The 25,441-nt window shown below is 40.9% G+C and overlaps 2 protein-coding genes across 6 annotated transcripts in view; both read left to right on the forward strand.

Moving 5' to 3' along the window:
- The first annotated feature begins 7,219 nt into the window (after nt 1-7,219).
- On the forward strand, nt 7,220-12,058 carry LOC139167058 (beta-1,3-galactosyltransferase 5-like). Its single transcript, XM_070751488.1, has 2 exons — nt 7,220-7,315; nt 11,096-12,058. Exons 1-2 carry the CDS (start codon nt 7,220-7,222, stop codon nt 12,056-12,058), a joined length of 1,059 nt encoding a protein of 352 aa, XP_070607589.1.
- An 8,257-nt stretch (nt 12,059-20,315) lies between these two features.
- Nucleotides 20,316-25,441, forward strand: part of IGSF5 (immunoglobulin superfamily member 5) — a 44,288-nt gene continuing 39,162 nt past the window's right edge. For 2 of the 5 annotated variants that reach the window (XM_070750471.1, XM_070750473.1), the window contains exons 1-2: nt 20,320-20,521; nt 23,199-23,302. In XM_070750471.1, coding sequence (XP_070606572.1) covers nt 20,322-20,521; nt 23,199-23,302 — 304 coding nt within the window. In that variant the 5' untranslated portion in view covers nt 20,320-20,321. Of the gene's footprint in view, nt 20,522-23,198; nt 23,303-25,441 lie in introns of all 5 variants that reach the window. The other 3 variants (XM_070750472.1, XM_070750469.1, XM_070750470.1) reach the window with 3 other exon arrangements.

Here is a 25,441-nt window from a genome sequence, read left to right on the forward strand (position 1 = left end):
TTTAATTTTTAAAATATGTAACTATTCTAAGATTGGACAAGAATTGACTAGCTGTGCATACCAGCAAACAATATTTTATATACATAAAAATATCATTTCCAAATATCCATGTCCGAAGCTCATGTTAACATTGTTTATAAGAAATATACATTCTGTTATGTAAATATAGAAACTGTAATGTTTTAAAGCATTATGTTAAATAAAATTATTTTTTCTGTTTTTGGATTATATTGCTTTGGGCTGTTTATATTTTTTTTTAGCATATAGTTGTATATTTTCATTTTCATTTTTTTTCACATCCAGCCTACAGTATGTATTTCACATCATTCACAGCCTCACTATAAAATTATTGAAAATAAAACTTCTAATGATGTACCTGGGTTCTAAATGTGATTCCTAGGGCAAGGAATAACAGCAGCTACCCAATGTAATTTCATTTTTCAGATTTATTCAATAAAAAAACAAAATTATGCTTTATTACAAAATCTTCATTTTAGTGTGTTTCAAGGAAAAACATTTTTTCATTTTTTTTCACATGACTGAAACGACATCTTTATCATTCATACATCAAAAATATTGATGAGAAAGAATGACAGTTCTTCCTCCTATCCTTCAAGGTCATTTCCTCTCCCTACTATAGGAAGGCATCTTTTCTTGTGTTTAATCTCCTAGCCTTTTTTTCAGACAATCAAGACTCTTTCAGATTTCTCTTTGACTAAAGTAAGAGGCTGAGTTCCATATTTAGAGTGGCCAATTTCTTCAACAGAATAGTTCTATCTGTAGACTCAAAGCTGCAAAGGCTGCAGTGGAGACTCATGCACCCTCTCCAGCCAATAGCAATCCTTCAATGCGCGCACCGCTTGCATATCCACCTCCTCCTGGCAGTAGCCATCCCTAGCCATGCGATGCCTCACTGGCTACGTGTGCATGGCTCCATCAGCCCTGCTGTATTCAGCCCACACCTCACTGGCCACTCACACATTCTCATGTACCACTCGGCAGCAGCCACTAATCTTTCTACTAGTCCAGCGATGGTGAACCTTTTTTCCCTCGGGTGCCACACTATCACACCTGCACGAGTGCCCACATCCATAATTCAATGCCTGGGGAGGGCAAAAATTGCCTCCCCTGCCCCCCCAGAGGCCCTCTGTAGGCCAGAAACAGCCCGTTTCCCAACTTCTGGTGGGCCCGGTAGGCCCGTTTTTCACCCTTCCCAGGCTCCAGAGACTTCCCTAGAGCCTAAGGAGGACAAAAACGCCCTCCGACATCACCCCAGAGGCCCTCCGGAAGCTGAAAATGCCCTCCTAGAGCCTCTATGTGAGCTGAAAATCAGCTGGCCAGTGCACACATACATGTTGGAGCTGAGCTAGGGCAACAAGTTGTGTGCCGGCAGATATGGCTCCGTGTGCTACCTCTGGCACCTGTGCCCTAGGTTCACCATCACTATACTAGTCTGTTTGCAAACTATCTTGGTTCCAAAAATGTTTACTACCATGCTGTGGGCATGGCTTAATTTTGTGGGAGTGGTTTGGCACTCATATGACTGGGTGGGAGTGGCTTTGCAGTCATGTGATTGGGTGGGGGGCTTGGTGATCATGTGACTGGGTGGGTGTGGCCAATTTGAAATCACTCACGGTTAGGGTTAGAGTGCCTGGCCTCTCCTTGTCTCAAAGCCTCAACAAAATACAATTTCCCTATCTATTTACTACTAAACATCCAAAATATATTATTTAATCCTATGTTGTATATGCCATATGTGTAAATGCATATTACACACAGGCACACAAAAATATACATTATCTGCTACATATAGTGTAGGTGTATGTACACACACACATATACCTCTTCTAAAACTAGACCCATTCAATCTCTCTCACTGCATTTGGAAAAACACACACAGAATACACTTCCTGCCACACATTTAACCATAACTTCTTTATGTTAGAACATTACACATGCCTTGAAATGTTCTTCCCTAGCTTGCACATGACTATTAGAAGCCAGGAGATGTCATGGGTTGAGTAAAATGTGGTAAAACTCACTTAACAATTCTCTTGCTTAAGCAACCAAATTTTAAACTCAATTATGGTCATAAATCAAGGAATATCTCTGTCCTCCTCTGCATGGCAGCCTTGTCCTAGTAAACTCTTCTCCTTACTGGCAATTGTCCTCTCCGTTAGAGGCACCAAAATAATCCATACAATGTAAGGTTACCTGCTGCAGCAGAGGTTGGAGTAGATGATCTCCAAGATGTCTTCCAGCCCAAAATTGCTATACTGTTTCAAAGTGTCTTCTGAAGCCACATCTAGTGCCAGGGTTTGTGGTGCTTCCTTCCTCTTCTCCTTCTCCCTCTCCCTCTCTCCTTCTTCCTTTCTCCTCTTCCTTTCTCCTTTCCTCCTTTCTTTTCTCTTTTTCTTTCTTATCTCTCCCTCTCTTCCTCCCTCCCTCCCTCCCACTCTCTCTCTCTCTCCTTTCTCTCTTTCTTTCTTTCTTTCTTTCTTCCTTTCTTCCTTTCCCTTTCTTTTCCTCCCTCCCTCCCCCCTCTCCTCTTTTTCTTTCATATCCAGTCATAGTCATTAAAAATCATAGGAGCCTAACTTTGTTAAACCTTCGCTTCCACACCATTTCATAAGATAAATCATTACCAGCTAGAAAACACTTTGCTTAACCAGAGGGAAACACCTGTTGTTTGATTTCAGTGGGGTGGGGAGTAAGCTACTGGGAAAAGTGAAATAACCGGATCCTACAGGTTATGAACCTACACCAGGAAGGAAGTCTCTGCCCTCTTGAATGGGAAGAGCTGGCTATAAAGGAGTCTCAGCTCATAAATGGACAGAGCAAGGCTCAACTAACAACCCATCTCCTCTCTAGGCTCCTGCCCTCCTTTCTGCTCCTTGGACTAAAATGTTTTAGCGCAGGGACTCCCTCCCTTCAAGGTCATCGTCTCACAGCTTTATTTTCCTTCCCTGTCTCTCTCTCTCTCTTTCTCCCTACCTCCCTTTCTCTCCCCCATTCCCTACTCCCCACTTCCCAGCCTCCACACGCAGAGAATAAGAACATTCTCTCTACATGGGGCTACTTTTGAAAAGTGTTCGGAAACTTCAGATCGTGCAGAATGCAGCTGCGAGAGCAATCATGGGCTTCCCTAAATATGCCCATGTCACACCAACACTCCGCAGTCTGCATTGGTTGCCAATCAGTTTCCGGTCACAATTCAAAGTGTTGGTTATGACCTATAAAGCCCTTCATGGCACCGGGCCAGATTATCTCAGGGACCGCCTTCTGCCACACGAATCCCAGCAACCAGTTAGGTCCCACAGAGTGGGCTTTCTCCAGGTCCCGTCAACTAAACAATGTTGGTTGGTGGGGCCCAGGGGAAGAGCCTTCTCTATGGCGGCCCCGGCCCTCTGGAACCAACTCCCCCCAGAGATTAGAATAGCCCCCAACCTCCTTGCCTTTTGTAAGCTTCTCAAAACTCGCCTCTGCCATCAGGCATGGGGGAATTAAGATAATCTTTCCCCCTAGGCTTCTACAATTTATGCATGGTATGTTTGTATGTATGATTGGTTTTTATAACAAGGGTTTTTAGCTATTGTAGTGTTGGATTTTTTACATTCTGTTTTTTTGTCACTGTTGTTAGCTGCCCCGAGTCCATAGAGAGGGGCGGCATACAAATCCAATAAATAAATAAATAAATAAATAAATAAATAAATGAATGAATGAATGAATGAATGAATGAATGAATGAATGAATAAACAAACAACAAACAAACAAACAAACAAACAAACAAATAAAATTCAGCCACATTCTTTCTGTCTCTGAAAAGATACAAAAATAATACATCAGCTGGGGTGTGGCTCTCCATATTCCTTTCACTGCTCCCATGGCTGCTTGCTGCTTTTGCACTAAACTTTGCACAGAGAAAAATTGCAGTTTCTCCCCTTAATTCTTTCCCTGGCCCTTTTGGGGAGACTTTTCTCCGTGCTTCGTTTAAGTGCAAAAGCAGCAAGCAGCCATGGAGGCAGTGAGAAAAATATGAGGAGATGCTCTACCCCGAGACACCAGCTGAGACACGTCTCCCCATATTCCTCTCTGTGCCTCCATGGCTGCTTGTTGCTTTTGCACTTAAACGTAGCATGGCTGTTTCTCCTCTTTGTTGTTTTTCCAAAAACAGCCAGGGGAGAAACACCAAGCAGAGAGCACATGGAGCAGCTCCTGTAACGCAGCTTTGGGAGATGCTAGCTCTGTGGGGAAGTTTCAGGGGTGGGTGAAAGGGGAGCTTTAGGTGACAGTGGGTGGAGGGGGGCTGGCCTCCGGGCCCCAGGGAAGTGCAGACTTTCCAGATGGGACTGGGGCGGGGTTCTAACCAGTGAAGGGCTACCAAAACTTTTACTACCACACTGTGGGCGTGGCTTATGCAGGACACCCTGCATTTTCTTTCAACATCTTTCAGTGCAAATTGGGTGCTCTGGGGTGGATCTCCATTTTCGCTACCCCAATGCATCCTCTCCTGTCCAGGCAGCAGCCCACCCCTGGTTCTAACTTACTTTGCTGCCACTTTCTCAGTGCCCATAACTCAGCTTCTGTGCATGCATAGAAGCAAAAACAAGCAAAAAAATACCTCCCCCCAAATATTTGTGGGAAAAAATTCTGAAAAAAATTCAAAGAAAAAAAATGGTGATGCCCATGGACCGGTACCGACTGATTCGGTTCGGTGATGTCATCATGATGTCACCAACAGGTCTCTACAAGTTTGGGTGAAGAGGTCTGAACCAGTAGGGCCACGCCCACCCCTGCCGATCCTCCGTTCACTGTTTTTTTGGGGTGGGGGCAAGAGAGAATGAGAGAGGGAGAAGAGGGAAACAAATGAGAGAGAAAAGGGAGAGGAAGAAAAAGGGAGAGGAAGAGGAAAGAGAGAGAAAAACAGAAATGAAAGTGAGAGAAATGAGAGTAAAAAGGGAGGAGAAACAAATGAGAGAGAGAAGGGGGAGAGGGAGAGATACACAGAAATGAGAAAGTCCTGGAGGGAGAGAATGAGAGAGGGAAAAGAGAGAGAGAAGTAGAGAGAAAGAAAGAAAAGGGAAAGAGAGAAGTGGAGAGGAAGGAAGGGTCGAAGGAGGGAGGGAGGGAGGGAAGGAAGGAAGGAGAAATGGAGGGAACAAGGAAGGAAGGAAGGAAAGAAGGGAGGAGAAATGAAGGGAGGGAGGGATGTAGGAAGGAAGGAAGGAGGAAGAAAGGGAGGAAGAATGAAATGAATGGAGGGACGGAGGAAGGAAGGACTTTTTTGATATATTTTTCTCTCTCACCATACTGTACATTCAAACAATACAGTATACCATCTAATTTTGTCATCCAGTTACATACATTTTCTTTTAATTAAATTCCCTCCTTAATGTTCAAGGCCCGCCTTGAAGGGACATAAGCAATACTGGTACATGGTACAGGTTCCACCAGAAATCTGACAACATCAAAGGGTTCTCCTGAAGAAAAAAGGTTGAAAAACACTGCATCAGCCTACGGATTATCAGAAACTAAGTTCAAAGCAATATTTATTGTGCATTGAAAGTGTTTGTATTTATGGATTTTATTATGAGGTCATGACCTGGAATTTTAACTTTATTATTAGCCTTTTAATACAGGTGATATCAGCATTTCAGCATTGCATCCATGTCTCTTCTTGAAGTTCAGGAAACCATCTCTTCTTTTTACCAAATACATTTTTTAATATGTAAAAACTAGTCACTTCATAAGATAAACAATATGGGAAAAATTCTGGAATCCATGAGTGTTGCAAGCGCTAAAGAAACAAGCCTGGATATGAAACATCATTTTAAGAGTGCCTGTCTTTTTTCATGTCTAATTAATGTCTTTTATTATTTTATTTATTACTTTCTGACATATCACATATACCAAATGACTGAATCATTTGTTTCCAACTCTATGTAAAAATTTGACCTCCTCAATAAATAGTTTTTGTTTTGCCTGAATTACTTGGACCTTTTTATTTTCAGGTGGAAATGAAGAAGACTCTTATCAGCTCCATGCCAACCTCAGGATGTCTCAATTTCTAGGTAACAATGTTGGGGCTATTTAGAGGTCTCCATGATGGAATGGGGGAAGGTCCGAAAAGTTAATGTGGTGGCAAAGGCATTTTGATGAAAACCCAGTCTTTTTTTTACATGTCCTATATGTGACTCTTGCAAAAAAAAAGGGGGGGGCAGGGCTTTGATCACCTAGTCATGGCTCAAGTTTGACTTTTTCTGATCCTCTTCCAATCCTATTTCCAGTTATTGGGAAGTAAGTACCTCTGAAACATTATGTATGTATGTAAAAAATAAATGCTATAAATATAAGTTCAAATCTTGTAAATGTATGTCTAGCTGATGAGGACATAATAAGACCAAAATAAATTTATACTAAGCTCCCTTCCTTTTCATTTATCGGCAAAAATATGTACATACATATATACATACATACATACATATACGGAGGGAGGGATGGATAGATAGATAAATAGACAGACAGACAGACAGACAGACAGACATAAAGATATAGATGTATGTCACTGATAGCTGGGATAGAAGACAACAGGTTAGAAAAGACAATATAGCACAAAATGTTTACATAGGTGAGTCCTTGCACTGACAGAACTTAGCCCGAGGCTTGACTTTTTAAACAGGGAACTTTTATTCTGGCTTTTCCAGCACCACTCCAGCTCAGCTTAAATAGAATAGCAACCAGACTTCTGAAAGCTCCTTTTATAGTGTGGCTGTCAGACAGCCAACCAATCACAATGCTTTAACTTCCTGCTCGAAAAGCCTCTTGTGCTTAGCCAATCAGGCTTCAGCATCAGCCTTCCTGGCCGGTTGTAAGTTGAGGACTTAACAAAGAGCAATCCCCCCCCCTTTAAAGCATTCAACCCTCTTGTAAGGCCCAAATATTTTGTGTGAAATGAGGTCCTGTGGAAAGCCTGTGTAGTATAGGTTTGCCATATTTTCAACAGCTCTATGGATGAGAACTGAGATCATTATAAAGATTTCTTTTTCTTTGCCATCTAATCATCTTTGTCCACTCACCATATTTGAGCCTCTTCCCCCCCCTTTTTCTAATTCTGTTAACTCTCTTTTAAAAAAAACCAAGAATATTAACGTGTCCTGAGTCTGTGGGAAATTGTTTTGTGCTGACTGACACAAGCTTCTCTCTGTTACTTTAGGCCGCCATGGCCAGAGTTCCCATCAGGAGGCTCTTCTCTTTCCGGAAGAGTAGAAAGAAGGTTTCCCCCATCCTGAAGAGACTTCAAGCAACTACGAAGAAAGTGGGTCTTTCGCTGTCTAAAAGGCAATGAGCAAAATATTAAAGTGTAGGGACGGGTCATGAGAAGCAAGGGTAGGCCAGGGTAAAAACGAAGAGCTCGGTGGGTTGCAGAGGTGTGGCCTAACTTTAACTAGGCCTAAAGGGAAAGATTTATTGAGCTAAATCTTGTTGGAAATCTTTACTTAAAATTTCTCTGTAGAGAATCATAGGGGGAAGGAGTGCAATTGTGGCCAATTCAATCCATTGTAAAAGAGATTATTATTATTATTATTATTATTATTATTATCATTATCATTATAATTATATCGTGCCTTCTACCGCACGAATCCCAGCGGCCGATAAGGTCCCACAGAGTTGGCCTTCTCTGGGTCCCATCGACCAAACAATGTCGTTTGGTGGGCCCCAGGGGAAGAGCCTTCTCTGTGGCAGCCCCGGCCCTCTGGAACCAACTCCCCCCAGAGATTAGAACGGCCCCCACCTTCCTTATCTTTCGCAAATTACTTAAGACCCACCTTTGTCGCCAGGCATGGGGTAGTTAAGTTATTCTTTCCCCCTGGGCTATTACAAGTTATGCATGGTACTGTATGTTTGTGTGTATGTTTGGTTTTTTATAATAAGGGTTTTTAGTTGTTTTTATTAATTGGATTGTTCATGTTGTTTTACCACTGTTGTTAGCCGCCCCGAGTCTGCGGAGAGGGGCGGCATACAAATCCAATAAATAATAATAATAATAATAATAATAATAATAATAATAATAATAATAATAATAATAATAATAATAATAATATATTTGTATGCCGCCCTTCTCCGAAGACTAAAGTAAAACTATACAAATATTCTGTTTTGTTTTAATGATCAGGAGTACAGGTAATTCTTGACTTACAACAGTTCATTTAGCAACAGTTCAAAGTTACCAAGGCATTCAAACAAGTGACTTATGATCATTTTTCAGAGTTACAACCTTTGCAGCATTCCTACGATCCAGGGGTGGATCCTGGATCCTTTTGCTGCTGGTTTGCTCAGGGTTGTACTGTGCACACAGCAATAAAAAAATAGCTTCTGCGCATGTACAGAAGAAAAAGCCAAGGTGGCAGTACCCACTGACCGGCACTGACAGACCTGCCTCTGTAACATCATCACCGTTTTACTAGCTGCTCTAAAGAATTGGCAGGAGCCCACTCCTGCTTTGATCACAGGATCAAAATTCAGATGCTTGGTAACTGGTTCATACTTAAGACCATTTGCAACCTTTCGACAAGCAAAGTCAATGGGGAAGCCAGATTCACTCAGCAACTGGCTTGCTAACTTGTCAACTGCAGTGATTCACTTAACAACAGTGGCAAGAAAGGTAGTAAAATGGAGGAAAATTCACTTAACAAATTTTGGGCTAAATTATGGTCATAATCAAAGATTACATGTGTATTTCTTTCTGGGGTTTTTTCGTTTGGTGGCTTCTTGGTTTCATTTTAAAGCCAGATGTATCTTGCTGATCACTTAAAATTACTAAAACTTGTTTTTTTTCAGTGCAGCTTTAAAGCTATTCATTGAGTAGGATGAAAAATTCATGTCTGCAGTTAAGGTGCAAGTTTTAAATATGCAGATAGTTTCAGGGAGTAAGGGCGACATTTATATACATACAAGGTATTCTTGTAATGACATTTTCTCCCTGGTAGATATGAAAATGCATGTTGTAGGCAGAGTACACACATTTAAATAAGAGATCCAGATTAGAAGCCCTTTTATTTCAATCCACTTAGTCTAAACTTGAAGGAATCAATTTTGAATATATCCCCCAATATTGGGATAAAGCAACATTATTTTGTGTGTGTGTGTGTGTGTGTGTATGTCTTGAACCTAGCAAGACTCAAGAATGGCTTATATTTTCTTCTTACAGTAAAAATGTTAAAATAAATAAGGTAAGGTAATAAGGTATAATAACATGGTATAAAATAAAAGCAGTAAATTTTAATAAGAAGGAAACTAAGGCCATTGAAACAAAGTATTATCATAGAATATCTTTTAGAACTTTCTTTAAAAGCCAGGTTTTAACAAGTCTCCTAAAACATGACATGGTGGAAGTCTGATCTTGGATGTAAACTATTTTTTTAAAGAAAAAAAGATTCTGCTCTGTCCCTATAGATGGCAGCACCTAAGAGAAGGGACCTGGAATAAGTCTGTTCTGTTTGATCTTATATTAAGGGCAGAAAACATCTTTAAAGTCATATAAAGCTTTAAAGGTAACAACCTGCAGCTTGAAATATACTTGAAAGCTAGCTAATAATGATGGTAATCCTTGACTTCTGTTGCTAAGGAAAGTTGTTAAGAGAGTTACTTCTGATTTTATATATACAGTGTAATTTAGTTGCTAAGCAAATCACTGCAGTTATTAAATCAATCACATAGTCACTAAGTGAATCTGGTTTCAGCCACTGATTTTGATTGTCATCCAGAGTGGGTTTGGAAGCCGAAGAGTTTGGGGGAAAGAAAGAAATACTTCTGCTGCTTTCCTTCCATGCAGCCAAAAGCAGAAGCTTTCTTTCCCCAAATTTCGGCTCTTCAGCTGTTGCGGGAGATGATTCCCTCGATTTTGGTCGCTACTTAACCTAGCTTGTTGCTATTCTGCCCTTTGCTCTTTTTTGCACTCCAGAGTGCAAAAAAACAGCACAATGGCAAACTGGAAGTACGTTTTTCCGAACTTCCAGTTTGTCTGTTGGGTGATTTTTTTCACCTACCAGGCTTCAAAAAGTCCTGTGCGCATGCGCGGGGGGGTAGCGCGGTGGGAGGGAAGGGGTGTGGGCACATCACCCAGGCTAGCAACCCCCCCACACACCTTTTGGCCCGTGAACCAAAAAAGGTTCATCATCACTGCTCTAGGCGAACCGGTTGTTAAATTATTTGAATCCCACCACTGGGGAGGCTTTGACTGTTGTAAATATGATTGATTGATTGATTGATTGATTGATTGATTGGTTTGTTTGTTTACTTGTTTACTTCTTTATTTATTTATTTATTAGATTTGTATGCCGCCCCTCTCTGAAGACTCGGGCAGCTAACAACAATGAAAAGACAATGAAAACAAATCTAATATTAAAAATAATCTTAAAAACGGCAATTTAAAGAACCACTCATACATATAAGCATACCATGTATAGATTCTATAAGCCTAGGGGGGAGTAAAATTTCAATTCCCCCATGCCTGACGACAGAGGTGGGTTTTAAGGAGCTTGCGAAAGGCAAGGAGGGTGGGGGCAACTCTGATATCTGGGGGGAGCTGGTTCCAGAGGGTCGGGGCCGCCACAGAGAAGGCTCTTCTCCTGGGTCCCACCAAATGACATTGCTTAGTTGATGGGACCCGGAGAAGGCCAACTCTGTGGGACCTAACCGGTCGCTGAGATTTTAAGCCACTTTTTCAATGCTATTGTTATATACCATGCATATATACATGCTGTACATACATACATATTAGCGGTGGATTGTTCCTGGTTTGGCTCTGTTCAGCAAACACCCGCCCCCCCCAAAAAATAACCCAACACATTTAAAAATGGGCTTTCTCTATTCCCCATTCTTAATACTGTCCTGTTCTCTAACATTTCCTTAATAATACAATTCTGGTAACATATTTTGTTTTTGTTTTTTACCAGCAAAGATATTTATATAATCTTGTTAATATATTGCATCAGAAAAATGGTTTTGAAGAGTGGCAATTAAAATGAATTTAATTAATTAATAACAGAATATATGTATGTATATTTGTGTATATATTAATTTTCTTCTTTTTCAGATTTTTTTCAAGACAGAGTTTCGTAATTATCTTCTTTTGTTGGTCCTGGCTTGTTTGATCACAGTCATCCTCTTGAATTATGTTGTCACATTTATTATGAAGGAAAGTTTTTTGGAATTGCCTGATATAAATTGCCGTAAAAATCCTCCATTCCTAGTAATATTGGTATCATCAGAACTTGGTGAGAGAAAGGCCCGGATGATAATTCGTAAAACGTGGGGAAAGAAAAGAGTATTAGCTGGTAAACTGATTGTAACTTTTTTTCTCTTGGGAAATCATTTCTGGTCGTATAAACCATTTAATGTGACTATGGAAAGCTTACATTATAAAGATATAATCCAAAAGAATTTTATAGATTCATACAGTAATTTAACATTAAAGACTTTAATGGGCTTTGAATGGATTCACAAATTCTGTCCACAAGCTACTTTTGTAATGAAAACTGATTCTGATATGTTTGTGAATGTCTATTATCTGCTAGAACTTCTTCAGAAACGAAAGAGTACTACCCAGTTATATACAGGTTCTATAAAAATTAATGAAAAGCCAATAAGAAATCCAGACATAAAATGGTATGTAAGTGAAGAGGAATATCCAGAAAATTTTTACCCTCCCTTTTGTTCAGGAACTGGTTATGTTCTTTCCTCTGATGTTGCTAGTCAAGTTTATACAGTTTCAAAATACATTACTGTTATTAAGTTGGAAGATGTTTTTATAGGTATATGTGTTGCAAAACTTAAAATCCAACCTGAAAAACTTCATTCAGAGCCTGTCTTTTTTCCAGAAAAAGTAGTTTTTTCTCCCTGTCACTACATGAAAATTGTTACAAGCCATTTTGCTACTCCTAGTCAAATCCTTATTTTTTGGAATGCACTGGAAAGATATATGGATGAAAAATGTTCAAATGATCAAAAACCTTTAGAATTAGTGTATGCGAATGTTTTGACAGGTGAACTTGATTAGAAGCATACTGTAAAGGCTCTGTTGGGGTGTGTTTAGAAATCAATCCCATTGAGCTCATTTGGATTGCCACCTACTTAAATGTCTATAGTTTTGTAACCTTTCTGCATGTTACATAGATTTACTTACTCTAAAGTTTATAAACTGTTCTATGTTTATTTAAAGTTTTTTTTCATTGAAACTTATGAAGAAAAATGTCAGGTATTGTTAGTTCAAGGGGATCAGGACAGTGATGGGTTTCATTTACCTAGTTTGGAACTGTGAACTCACACGCACACTTTATTCACGTGTGGTGCTTCTGCACATCTGCATAACCTGCTCATCTGCAGATAGTCTGTGATGATTGGTAGATATGATGATGGCGGAACCTCTCACTGCCACCGCTACCGGTTTGCCTGAACCATGGTGAACCAGTAGTAGTCCACCACTGGATCAGCAAATGTAGAGATTACCAAGATTTTAGTAGAAAACAAATAGATGCTGAAGTTGTAAAAGATGATAAAAATGAAAATTAGTATTTTGTATGAAAATTAGTATTTTGCATGAAACCATGAATCTTGGCTTAACAATGGCCAAGAAATTGTGTTCAAAAATTATAACCAAGATTTCCTAAAAGCACTATTGTCCCATATTTGTCAAGTTCTACATTTTGTGTTGTTATAATATGCTTCTATAGAACTTACAAATAAATCAAATAAACCAATAAATATTTATTTATAAACAGAGATTTATCCTTTGCTTTATATATAAAAATGTGAAGCTTTTTAATATGCTGTGGCTATACTCTTTATTTCTGAAACTATCTTTCTTCAAAATTAAAATAAACATAGCTAACCTTTTATGTGTTTGTCAAATCAGAGCTTTTGGATAGCAGATATTCACTACATTGAAATATCTTGTTCTTTCAAGAAAAAACAATGTTGAAAAATAAACCTTCCACTGACTGAGAGTAAAACTTTCTAACAAATCTAAGATATGATTAGGATTTTGATTAAAAATATTTTAGGAGTATCTCTAACAGATGTGGGTCCCAAATTTTCCAGAAATCCCTACAGACACTGTTTAACTCAGAATTTCTCTGCTAAAACCAGCTCCAAGAAATATCTCTCACAAATTTTACTTCAAGATACCTAAGTAATAGAATAGAATCATGGCTATTAAACTTTTCGCAAAAGATTTCCATCTTTACTCATATTTGCTCCAAGGTATCTTGAAAATTATTATACTTTACTCAACTTGATATGATTAGCCATAAGATTCAAGTAGTTCTCCTTTTAGTTTGGCAAGCTTTTGACCTATTCTTCTCTAATCCTGTGTGATGTTAGGTATAGTAAATGTTTGCTACTACATTTTATTGCATGGAGAAAAATCAGACAAGAATTGCTATTTGCAGTACTGTATTATAATGTTGGGAGATGATTTGTAAAACAATCAAAATAAGATATTTCTTTCTGGCTTACAATTTGTTACAAATGTGAAGTTGATTAGTGATTAAAGAGTTAAACATGAAAAGTTTGACAAGCTATTACCACTTAAGGAAAGAAAAAGGGAAGTGTTTTTGAATATTTCTCTTGTATTTGAGCTTGTCATGCCATTCGTTGTAGAATTCTTTTTTTATATATTGTAGAATTCTTTAATATTTTATCAATCTCACAGAAAGTAGACCAGGTAAAAGAAGGATACTGAGGAAAACGGAAAGCACCAGATACCCCAACCAAGTGATGAACAGGATCTTTTTCCTTCAATATCCTATTGGCTCATCTCTGCCCTTGGTTATTTTTCACTATTTTTCTGTGAATGAAAAGGTCATGTCTGAAGTAGACCCAGAGACAGGGTTAGGTGAGAACGGTTCCTTTATTTCAGCTCAGTAGGATAAGTGACTTCAGCGGAGACCGTCTGCTCTACCTGGGAGAAACCGCTTCTTTTATACATTTGCGGTTCCCGCCAAAGAGAGAGCAGCCGTGTCTGAGCCAATCAGGAGCGACTTCCTGATTCCCGCTCAGAGAGCGTTTCCACACGGAACCAAACTATTTACAAGGATACAACACCCCTCCCTCCTTAGTCAGGATACATCAATCACGAAAGCCACGTGACGAAGTCATCCAATCTGCTGGGTCTTCGCGAGGCTCGTTCCGACCTGCGCAGTTCAATTGAGTCCTCGCTGCCGACGGTGGAGGTCGGTTCGTTTGCGCTTTCCCGGTGCGGCTGGGGCCTGGTTTGGGCTCCGGCCTGCTGGGTTGATCTAACCGGCACAAGACCGACCTTGGAGGATGAAGATGGTTCGGCGTCGCTGGAGGATCCTTCCTGACCCGATAAGTCCATTTGCCAGTCTATTAAATCGGGTTGCGCGTTACAGTCTGTTAAAGTGGGAGAGTCTGTTTCAGCGGGTTTTACCGATGAGTTTCCCATGCGCTTACGTACGTGGTCAATGTGCCGCTTCCACATTCGACCATCCTCTAACTTAACAATATATGTTTTTGGAGCGGTCTGTTGTACAATTTTTCCTTTCACCCAATTTACACCCCCATCAAAATTCTTTACAAACAAATTTTGCCTCAAATACATTTGTCTCTCAGGGTTCACATACATAGGATTTTTTGTACAAAACCTTGGGTGTAACCTATCCAGGGGGGACCTCAGTTTCCTTCCCATCAGTATCTCAGCAGGGTTTATCTGCGTGTGAGAGTTTGGGGTAATATGCTGGGTTAACAAAAACTGGTCCAAATTCTGTTGTACATCTCCAGGGCCTGATCTGCGTAAAGCTTCCTTTGCCACCCGAACGTAACGTTCTGCCAAACCATTAGCCCAGGGTGAGTAAGGTGAGCTGAGCGCATGTCTGATTCCTAAATTATCTAAGAACAATTCAAATTGCCTGGCTGTCAATTGGGGCCCATTGTCAGACACTAAGATATCAGGACAACCATGGGTGGCAAACAAACGGCGCAGAACCTTAATGATGGCACTTGTAGTTATATTGTTCATTGCTATGATTTCCACCCACTTGGAAAATGCATCAACTACTATTAGAAAGTATTGTGACCCCACTGGCCCTGCAAAATCAATGTGGACCCTAGACCATGGCCCTGCCGGTTGTTCCCACTCTGCTGGAGTTGTTTTGGGGGGGTTAGGCCGTGACTCTTGGCATGGATCACATTTGGCTACCCAGTTTTCAATATCATTGTCCAAACCTGGCCACCATAAGTGCCCCCTAGCTAGGCCCTTCATCCTGACAATCCCAGGATGGCCCACATGTAACATTTTGAGTACTTTGGTCTTTAGACTTCCAGGAATGATTACTCTATCACCCCACAACAGGCAACCTTTTACATATGACAATTCTAGTCTTTTGGTTTTGAAATCACACAATTCAGGTTCCACAGAGTCGTTCTGCCACCCCTTAAGTACACAGTTTACCACCTTTTTTAGGATTGGGTCTTGCTGCGTGTGTGCAGCCACTTCCCTTGCAGTGGTTAGTGGGTTGTCTTCAAGTTCTATCATTAGGACATCTGCAGACGGGGCAGGGTCCTCTACTAACTCTGCCATGGGGCACCTACTGAGACCATCTGCATGGTTGATGGTTTTACCCCCTTTATGAATGAGCTCGTACTGGTATCCTGAGAGGAAAAGGGCCCATCTGATTAACCTTGGGAACATAAATGGGGGAGTAGGTTTGTTGGGGGCTAAGAGGCCTAGTAAGGGCTTGTGGTCGGTAACCAATTCAAAACTCCTGCCAAAAAGGTAATTATGAAACTTCTTCACTCCTGCCACTAAAGCTAGAGCCTCCTTATCGAGTTGGCTGTAATTCCTCTCAGTGTTGGTCATTGTTCTTGAAAAGAAGGCAATTGGGGCCTCTGTATTATTTGGCAAAACGTGTGCCAAGACCCCTCCCACGCCATATGGGGAAGCATCGCACGTAAGCCTGATGGGTAGCGAAGTACTATACTGTACTACCACACTTTTAGAAGCTAGCAACTGTTTTATTTGTATAAAGGCTTCGTGTTCAGTTCTCCCCCATGTCCAAGGGGTTTCTTTCTGGAGCAAACGGTGTAGAGGCTCTGCTGCTGTTGCCTTCTGTCTTAAAAAGACGGAGTAAAAGTTAAGAAGGCCTAAAAAAGCTTGCAATTCTGTCTTATTTTGTGGTTCTGGGGCTTCTCTAATGGCTCTCAATTTCTCAGTAGTGGGGTGGATACCTTCCCCATCAATTTTATAACCTAGGAATTCTACACTGTTGGTTCCCCACACACATTTGTCAGGTTTGATTCTTAGCCCTTTGTCCTGTAATCTCTGAAGTACTTCCCTTATTCTTTTGTTGAGCTGCTCTTGGTTTTCCCCTGCAATTAAGATGTCATCAAAATAGGGAATGGCCCCTTTAATCCCTGATAACAATCGTTCCATTATGCTTTGGAATATCCCTGGGGCTATGCTTACTCCAAACTGTAGTCTGGTACATTTAAAGGCACCCCTGTGGGTTACAATTGTCTGTGCGCGTGCTGTCGGTTCATCGACAGGGAGCTGCTGGTAAGCTTGCGCTAAATTGATTTTTGCGAACCTTTTCCCTTCCCCCAGGGAGTGAAGGAGCTGTTGTACCACAGGAATGGGGTAAGGGTGATGTTGGAGGGCTTTGTTGAGCGTAGATTTATAGTCAGCGCAAACCCTTAAGGAGCCATCAGGTTTCAGAGGCGTGACTATGGGTGTTTCCCATGGCCCCTGCTCTACAGGAATTAAAATGCCTTGGCTTATGAGCTTATCCAGCTGTAGGTCTAGTTTGGGGAGGAGCGGAAGGGGTACCCTGCGAGGTTTGAGCCGTACAGGCGGGACCTTGGGGTCAATAGAAAACGAGATAGGGGGCCCTTTATACGATCCCAAGGTGGGGCTAAACACTTCTGGGAATTCTTGTAAAAAGTTAGGCATGCTATCAGAGTTAACAGTACAAATACCAGAAATTTCAATTCCCAAAGGTTCCATCCAAGCCAACCCCAGGAGGGAGTGTTTAGCCCCTGTAACAACAATCATTGGTAGGGTACATTTAACATTTTTAAACACGATAGGTACATTCACTTGGCCTAAAACATGAATTATTCCCCCTTGAAAATCTCTAATTACCAACGAGGTTTGTACTAGCTCAGATTTGGAGAGGTTAGGCATATATAGTTTAAGCTTTTCCCACGGCATAATGGTGTATTTAGAACCCGTATCAAGTTCCATAGAACATGGTTTGTTGTTCAAAAGCAGGGAGATTACAATTTTGCCCCCATTTTTTGTTGCCGTGTTATTCACGGAAAATTGATTGTTACCTCTTGAGTAGTCGCGGTTAGCGGTTGGGTAGTTCTTGCGGCCGGAAAACCGGAAGGACCGGTTTTCGCGCGGTTGAGGTGTTTGATTCTGGAAACGCTGAGGACGCGGGGTGGAGAAGGCTTCTTCAGGCACAGCTGCTCTGCAGGCTTCGGCGATATGGCCGCGTCGGTTGCAGCGGCAGCAAATGGCGTCCCGGAAAGGGCATCGTTGGCGCGGATGGTTTCCTCGGCAGCCGACGCAGGGGGCGACGGGGCGAGGGTACCTGGGATGTCTTGGCTGGTCCTATTGCAGCAGGAAACAGCTGTCCTCGTTGAGAGCTGGTGGGCTGAGGTCGTCTGGGGCCTCGGCGCGGAAAAGCGAGGAGTCGATCTTGGCGATGACCTCCCGCTTGTCGTGCTCCTTCAGTTCCTTGGCAGCAGCGTCGGCGACCTCTGCGGTTTGAGCCAGCTTAATTACTGCCTGTAGGGTCGGCTCGTCTTCGGTGAGGAGTTTGTTCCTGACCGTGGCATTTCTCATGCCAAAGATTAAGGCATCGGTGAGGCGAGCTTCCGGGTTGTCAAACTTGCATTTTGCAAGCACCGTTCGAAGTCGCGTTGCGAATTGATTGATGGATTCCGATTCGAGCTGAGCCATTCTGGAAAATTGGTGCCGGAAAACGACGGCTGGTTTCGTTGGCTTGAAATGGCTCGCGAGCTTGGCTTGCAGGACGTCCCAAGCGACGGATTTGGCTGGCAGCGGGTCGGTGAGTGTCTGGGCGAGGTCGAAGATTTCTGGACCGCAGTAGTTCAGGAAGATGGCCCGCTTTCGTTCGGCGTCGGCGTCCCTTATTCCCGCTGCCTCGAGGAAGATCTCGAACTTGGCTATGTAGGCGTCCCAGGAGGATTTCTCCGGGTCGAAGAATTCGGGAGCCCGGCCGATCTGTAGGTTGTTCATTCTGCACGCGTGGTTCTTCCGTCCGTCGTCGCCAGTGAAGTAGACCCAGAGACAGGGTTAGGTGAGAACGGTTCCTTTATTTCAGCTCAGTAGGATAAGTGACTTCAGCGCAGACCGTCTGCTCTACCTGGGAGAAACCGCTTTTTTTATACATTTGCGGTTCCCGCCAAAGAGAGAGCAGCCGCGTCTGAGCCAATCTGGAGCGACTTCCTGATTCCCGCTCAGACAGCGTTTCCACACGGAACCAAACTATTTACAAGGATACAACAATGTCCTCTTTCCCAATGTCTTCATTTGCATTAGCACCTTACATCAACTTCTTCAGCATTTTATATCAATGTACAAGTAAAATTTAAAAGAGAACGGGACAAACAGAATGTTCCGTAGATCCTTATATGTCTGGGACAAAAAAAAGGTTTGTCTTTTTGATATGGCTTCCTGGTCAAGTAGAGCTTCAAAGCATAACAACAGCAGAGGTACTGTATTATCTAGCAAAAAAGACTTTAAGAACTCTAAAACCTGAATTAATCTGCTATGCATAAACTCCCACAATTATTATTCCCAAATTTCAACACAGAAGTATATGATGTTACTGCTTCAGGTAATAAATAAGAGATAAAAATCAATGACATCCCCAAGTTTCTTTCTCTCTGTTTCACATAGCTACCCATCTCCTGCAAAAGGGGATTTTATGCAACACATATAGGCAAAGAATACTTTGCCCCACAAGTCAGTTAAAAGTCACATAGTCTGCATCCTTAGGATGCCAAAACTAATTCATTTTTTTCCAAAATTTCCAACCTATTAATATAGAGAAACCCTAGGAACATGGAACAAAAAAAATCTGACCTAGAATAATTTGATGGCAAATGTTTTAAATATATTAAGCTCCTAAAATTTATGCTGCAAAAATGATGACAATGAGAGCAACCAGATGCAAAAAAGAATAGTGAAAAGTGAAACTTTTACTTGACACCTGGTAGTATCTGGATTTTAGAAACTCAGATCCTGGATGCAGAAATACAATTTTAGATCTATATTGTATTGTTGCTTGTTTGCATTCTCAAATTCTGTAAAGCAAAACTAATGAAAGCTGGTTTAGTTTTCTACAGAAATTACTTCATTTTTGTTCCTACCAACAATTCTACTATTCTCTACAGTAGAAAACAATTTAACAGTAGGTGCATGTTTTGATGTAGAAATATTATAAAAGAAATGCTCTTCATTTTGTGGCAATCGAGAAAAATGTTGGCGAACCTTTTGGCACCAATTGCTGAAATGAGCGCACGTGTGCATGTGGATGCCAGAAATTGGAACATCGGGTGGCCAGTGCACATGTGCACACCAGAAACCGGAAGATCATCTTGTTGGTGCATGCTAGCGCACCAGGCGGCTGCTCTTCCTGTTTCCGGTGCTCCCACACGCATGAAGACTAGCTGGCCAGTTTACTGGAACCCAGAAGAGCAACAGATGAGGGCTCGCATGTCCCGAGAGATGGCTCTGCATACCAGTTCTGGCATCACTGTGCTAGACCAGTGGTTCTCAACCTGGGGGTCTGGACCCCTTTGGGGGGTCAAATGACAGATTGCCTAAGACAACTAAAGCTTCTACTCTGGCGCCTTAGAATATTTTTACAATCTGACCAATCAGGCATTTACAGTGAAGGTGTCCCTCTGACCTCCCTGCCAATCAGCTTAAAGCTCTGTTGGGAGAATTGGCACTAGACTTATGGTTGGGGGCCACCACAACATGAGGAGCTGTATTAAGGTGTCGCGGCATTAGAAAGGCTGAGAACCACTGTGCTAGATTATTTGTTTCTGTTTTCTACTTACTAAAAGGAACAGAATATTACACAGTTTTGACAGCAGGTGTCTCTGTTGCTTCAACTGCTTAAGAGATTCCATTAAAATATTTTCACTACTGCCTTTTTCCTCATGCATTTGCAGTACTTGTTAATTATTAAAGACCAAGTGACACACATTGGTTGTAGATCAACAGGCCTTATCTAATAAGAAAAAAAAGTGATCACAGCAAACATATGGGTCACAATCAGGAACCAGAAGCGAAAATATTTCACTATGACCTTCCTGTTAAAGGAAGAGGGACTGAGAGATGTTCAGAATATCTGATTGTGCGTCTGTTGGAGCAGCTATTTGTACAGAAAAGATTTCAAACATTATGTTCTTTTTCCTTCAGAGACAGCCAAACTTTTCTAAATCATGATCTTCAGCTAAAAAGGTGAGGTTATTCTTTGTATCGATATAGTTAAGGGCCTCAAAATATATTTCCTGGTAGGGGAATCCACTCACCAATTACATGGTTAGGCCATAGAAATTACAAAATCAAAATTACAAAAAGTAAGACTAGTTTGATTGATTGATAGATTTTTGTTTGTTTTACAAGTCATCTGCATGTATAGGGGCCTCCGAACTTGGTATATTTAAGACTTGTGCACTTCAACTCTCAGAATAACTCAGGCAACCATGCTGAGTTCTGAATTCTGGGAGTTGAAGTCCTTAAGTCTTAAAGTTGCCATGGTTGGAAACCCCTGTGCTTCAATGTTATGCACGTTTGCTCAAAGAAAATATTTTAAGTGTTCCGTAGGGTTGACTTGCCTCCTAATTCAATAAACAAAATTATTTAGAGTAATTGCTCTAGGATTATTTTACTAGCCTATATTAGATTTCTCTAATATGCTGGGAATGGGACAAGGAAAATATCAATTCTATACACAGTACTGTACAAAGTTACAGATATGGAGTAGGATCAGAATGCTTCATTTGTAATCTGCAAGTTGTGTTTTACCTGTACAAAATTGTTGGTTGCCAACAGAGCCAGGGTGGGGCAGTGGTTAGAGTGCAGCGCTGCAGGCGATTTCAGCTAACTGTTAGTTGTAGTTCTGTAGTTCAAATCTTACCACTTCCATCCTTCCAAGGTGGGTAAAATGAGGACCCAGATTGTTGAGGGCAATATGCTTATTATGTAAACCACTTAGAGAGGCTATAAAAGCACTATGAAGTCGTTTACAAGTCTAAATGCTATTGCTATAGTTATCTAAGTAGTTTTTGCAGATCTTGGAAGATCTTCCACTCACCATACTCAGTGTTTCACTAATCACCTGTCACAGTTTGTCAAAAATACCAATCAATTTGAATTTTCAGGTTGTGATAGTTACTTACAACTATAGCACTAGCAGCAGTTAGGTGACCAATATTTCTTATATTGCTAATGAGACTTAATAAACAGGTATATAATAGATTATGTTGTTGGCTTCTTGTACATACTGTTATGGCAATTTTTTAAAATATATTTTTTTAAAAACTCAGATTCTGAATAACAATCTATTTTTAACAATAAAACATGTCATTTTTATAATGATTTGTATAATGCTAATTATCAACTAGGCTAAACATATGTAACCTCTGGAAAAATACAGATTCTCTAGTTTCTCAATGATATCAAAGACGTTATAGTTTGATCCTCCTGAACAGACTGTTTTTATCAGTCTGAGAAAACTGAAGTTCTGCGGCATTTGGACCAGGACCAGGCATGCAACTTGCCAGAAAAATAATTTGGGGCCAGGACTATTGAAGAATAAATAAAAATGAGATCCAGACAGCTGTGAAGAAAGAAGAAATGTTTCCTCCCCCTAAAAGCAAAACAGTTTGCCATTAGGGGCAGGCTGCAGAATAATAACGGGGTACAGCAGCGGTGGGTTGCTACTAGTACAGTCCGGTTCTATGAACTAGTTTTTTATTTATTTATTTATTTATTTATTTATTTATTTATTTATTTATTTATTTATTGTTTGTTTGTTTGTTTGTTTGTTTGTTTGTTTGTTTGTTTGTTTGTTTATTTATTTATTTATTTATTTATTTATTTATTTATTTATTTATTTATTTATTTATTTATTTATTTATTTATTTATTTATTTATTTATTTATTTATTTATTTATTTATTTTGTCCAATACAAAATGAGGGGTTTAGTGGGTATATATATCTATATACACATACCGGTAGTAAAATACATGATGAAGGTTATAGAGGAGATACTCATAGTAAAATATATCTAAGAAAGAATAGAAAAGAAGATATAGTAATAGAACATATCAATGAAAGAATAGAAGAAGAGATATAGGAATAGAAGAAAGGTATAGGAGATATAGCAGAGCAATAGGACAGGGGACGGAAGACACTCTAGTGCACTTGTACTCGCCCCTTACTGACCTCTTAGCAATCTGGATAGGTCAACCATAGATAATCTAAGGGTAAAGTGTTGGGGGTTTGGGGATGACACTATGGAGTCTGGTAATGAGTTCTACACTTCGACAACTCAGTTACTGAAGTCATATTCTTTACAGTCAAGTTTGGAGCGGTTAATATTGAGTTTAAATCTGTTGTATGCTCTTGTGTTGTTGTGGTTGAAGCTGAAGTAGTGAGTACTAACTGGTAGTGATGGGATTTAGAACCCATCACTGGGGTATATTTTTATAAAGAGAGCTAGTCTGGGATGTGAAAGTGTCTTCATGCTAATTCTTAAGGTGACATTTGAGGTTGTGTACATGTAAATATGTATTCTTGTGGACATGCAGTTCTCCTGGGAAATCTAACTTAATTAACTCTATGTTTGTAAACTTTATCCTTTGATATGTGTATTAGGTCTGGACAACCTATTTGGGGGTTGAAGAAGTTTGTCAGTTTTAGTTGATTAATTTAGTTTCTGCTTGACTGTAAATTATTTAGCGGAGACACTGTTTCTCAGACCACTGTGAATTATGTAAATATTTTAGAGCTTACTGCTTTTCTGTTTACATGCACCACTTTCTTGTTCAGAATGTTTGGAAAGGTCATTGTGGTTTTTTTTTTAATATAACGGCCTCAAGTGGTTACTAAAATATAATTTATAATATACAGGTTTATATGGCTGTCATTTTTCAGATTCAAGGAAACAGCTTGCTCAATGGACAGACTTCAGGGATGGACTGGGCTAATTATCACTCTGATAGTCTTTGTAACAGGTATGATCCTTTGGGTATTTATTCATTATATTTATATATCTGCCTATCTCAAATTATTATTATTATTATTATTATTATTATTATTATTATTATTATTAATTGGATTTGTATGCCCCCCCCCTCTCCGCAGACTCAGGGCGGCTAACAACAGTGGTAAAACAACATGAACAATCCAATTAATAAAAACAACTAAAAAATCCTTATTATAAAAAACCAAACATACACACAAACATACCATGCATAACTTGTAATACCCTAGGGGGAAACGATAACTTAACTCCCCCATGCCTGGCGACAAAGGTGGGTCTTAAGTAATTTGCGAAAGACAAGGAGGGTGGGGGCCGTTCTAATCTCTGGGGGGAGTTGGTTCCAGAGGGCCAGGGCCGCCACAGAGAAGGCTCTTCCCCTGGGGCCCGCCAAACAACATTGTTTGGTCGACGGGACCCGGAGAAGGCCAACTCTGTGGGACCTTATCGGCCGCTGGGATTCGTGCAGTAGAAGGCGGTTCCGGATGTGAAATATATGACTCTGGACAGTTAACAATATTAAAAATGATATTTATACAAAAAGAAATTATATATATTTGTTTTCGTAAATTTTCACGGGTATATGTATGTAGATTGTTCTGAGTTCGGGTTTTGCCCTGTGTAATGTTTTGCATGTCTATGCGACGTTTCGGTGAAATCACATTCACCATCATCAGGCTGAAGTTCCAAGCTTCGTGTTGTTGTAAAATGGAATGTTTGCAACTGTCATTTCTTCCTAGTATATAGTGTGGGGGTGGATACAGTAATACCTCATGATACGAACTTAATTGGTGCAAGGAGGAGGTTCGTAAGACGAAAGGTTCGTAAGACAAAACATTGTTTCCCATAGGAAACAATGTAAAGTCAATTAATCCGTGCAACCAAAAAAACCCCCGCAAAAAAACTGCTTTTGGCGACTGCTGGGAAGCCGCGCGGCTGTTTTAAAAGGTGCGCGGCTGTTTTAAAAGGTGACAGCCGGCCTGGGGGGCTTCCCAGCACGGGGGGGGGGTGCTGGCAAGCCCCACAGGCCGGCTGCGACCTTTTAAAACACCCGCGCCGCTTCGCAGCTGTCTCCTGAAGCCGAACGCTAAAGCCGAACTTCCGCTGGGAGACAGCTGGGAAGCGGCGCGGGTGTTTTAAAAGGTCGCAGCCGGCCTGGGGGGCTTCCCAGCAACCTCCCAAACTGAACCCGGGGTTCAGCAAAATTTTGCCTCTTTTTACGAACTTTGTTCGAGTTACGAACCGGCGTTTGGGAGGCTTCTGGGAAGCCCCGCCGCCCGGCTGTCACCTTTTAAAACAGCCGCGCGGCTTCCCAGCAGTCTCCGAACGCCGGTTCGTAACTCGAAAAAAGTTCGTAAGAAGAGGCAAAATTTTTCTGAACCCCGGGTTCGTATCACGAGTTGTTCGTAAGACGAGGGGTTCGTATCTTGAGGTACAACTCAACAAAATAAAGAAATGGGCTCTTCTAGATACCTGGCACCTCAAGCCCAGAACCAAATCTTCAAGCCTTTATAGAAAGCCAATCGAGAAGAGCCAATCTAAATTCCAGAGAGATGATATTCCAGAGAAATGTCACAGCAGAAAAGGATCTCTTCCAGGGGCCTGCCAGCTGATGGTCCTTAGCAGACATGATCCATGCTTCTCCTCACTGAACAAAATAAAACCCCTCACAATACCTGCTATAATACATGTGTGATTTGGGCTGATTATCAGCTGTAATTCTACAGCACATTGAAACACTATCATGACAGATACTAAAGGACACACTAAAGCTTTAATTTTATTTTGTGCCTTGGGTTTCAAATAACAATTTGGTTTCTTTCCGTGCCCTCCAAACATTTAAAGTGGATTCTGTCCAGTGAAGGGCTACCAAAATTTTTACTACCACATTGTGGGCATGGTGTTGTATCCTTGTAAATAGTTGGTTCCGTGTGGAAACGCTGTCTGAGCGAGAATCAGGAAGTCGCTCCTGATTGGCTCAGACGCGGCTGCTCTCGCTCTGGCGGGAACCGCAAATGTATAAAAGAAGCGGTTTCTCCCAGGTAGAGCAGACGGTCTCTGCTGAAGTCACTTATCCTTCTGAGCTGAAATAAAGGAACCGTTCTCACCTAAC

The sequence above is a fragment of the Erythrolamprus reginae genome, chromosome 4, assembly GCF_031021105.1.
Source record: "Erythrolamprus reginae isolate rEryReg1 chromosome 4, rEryReg1.hap1, whole genome shotgun sequence".
In the NCBI taxonomy this organism is placed as follows: domain Eukaryota; kingdom Metazoa; phylum Chordata; class Lepidosauria; order Squamata; family Dipsadidae; genus Erythrolamprus; species Erythrolamprus reginae.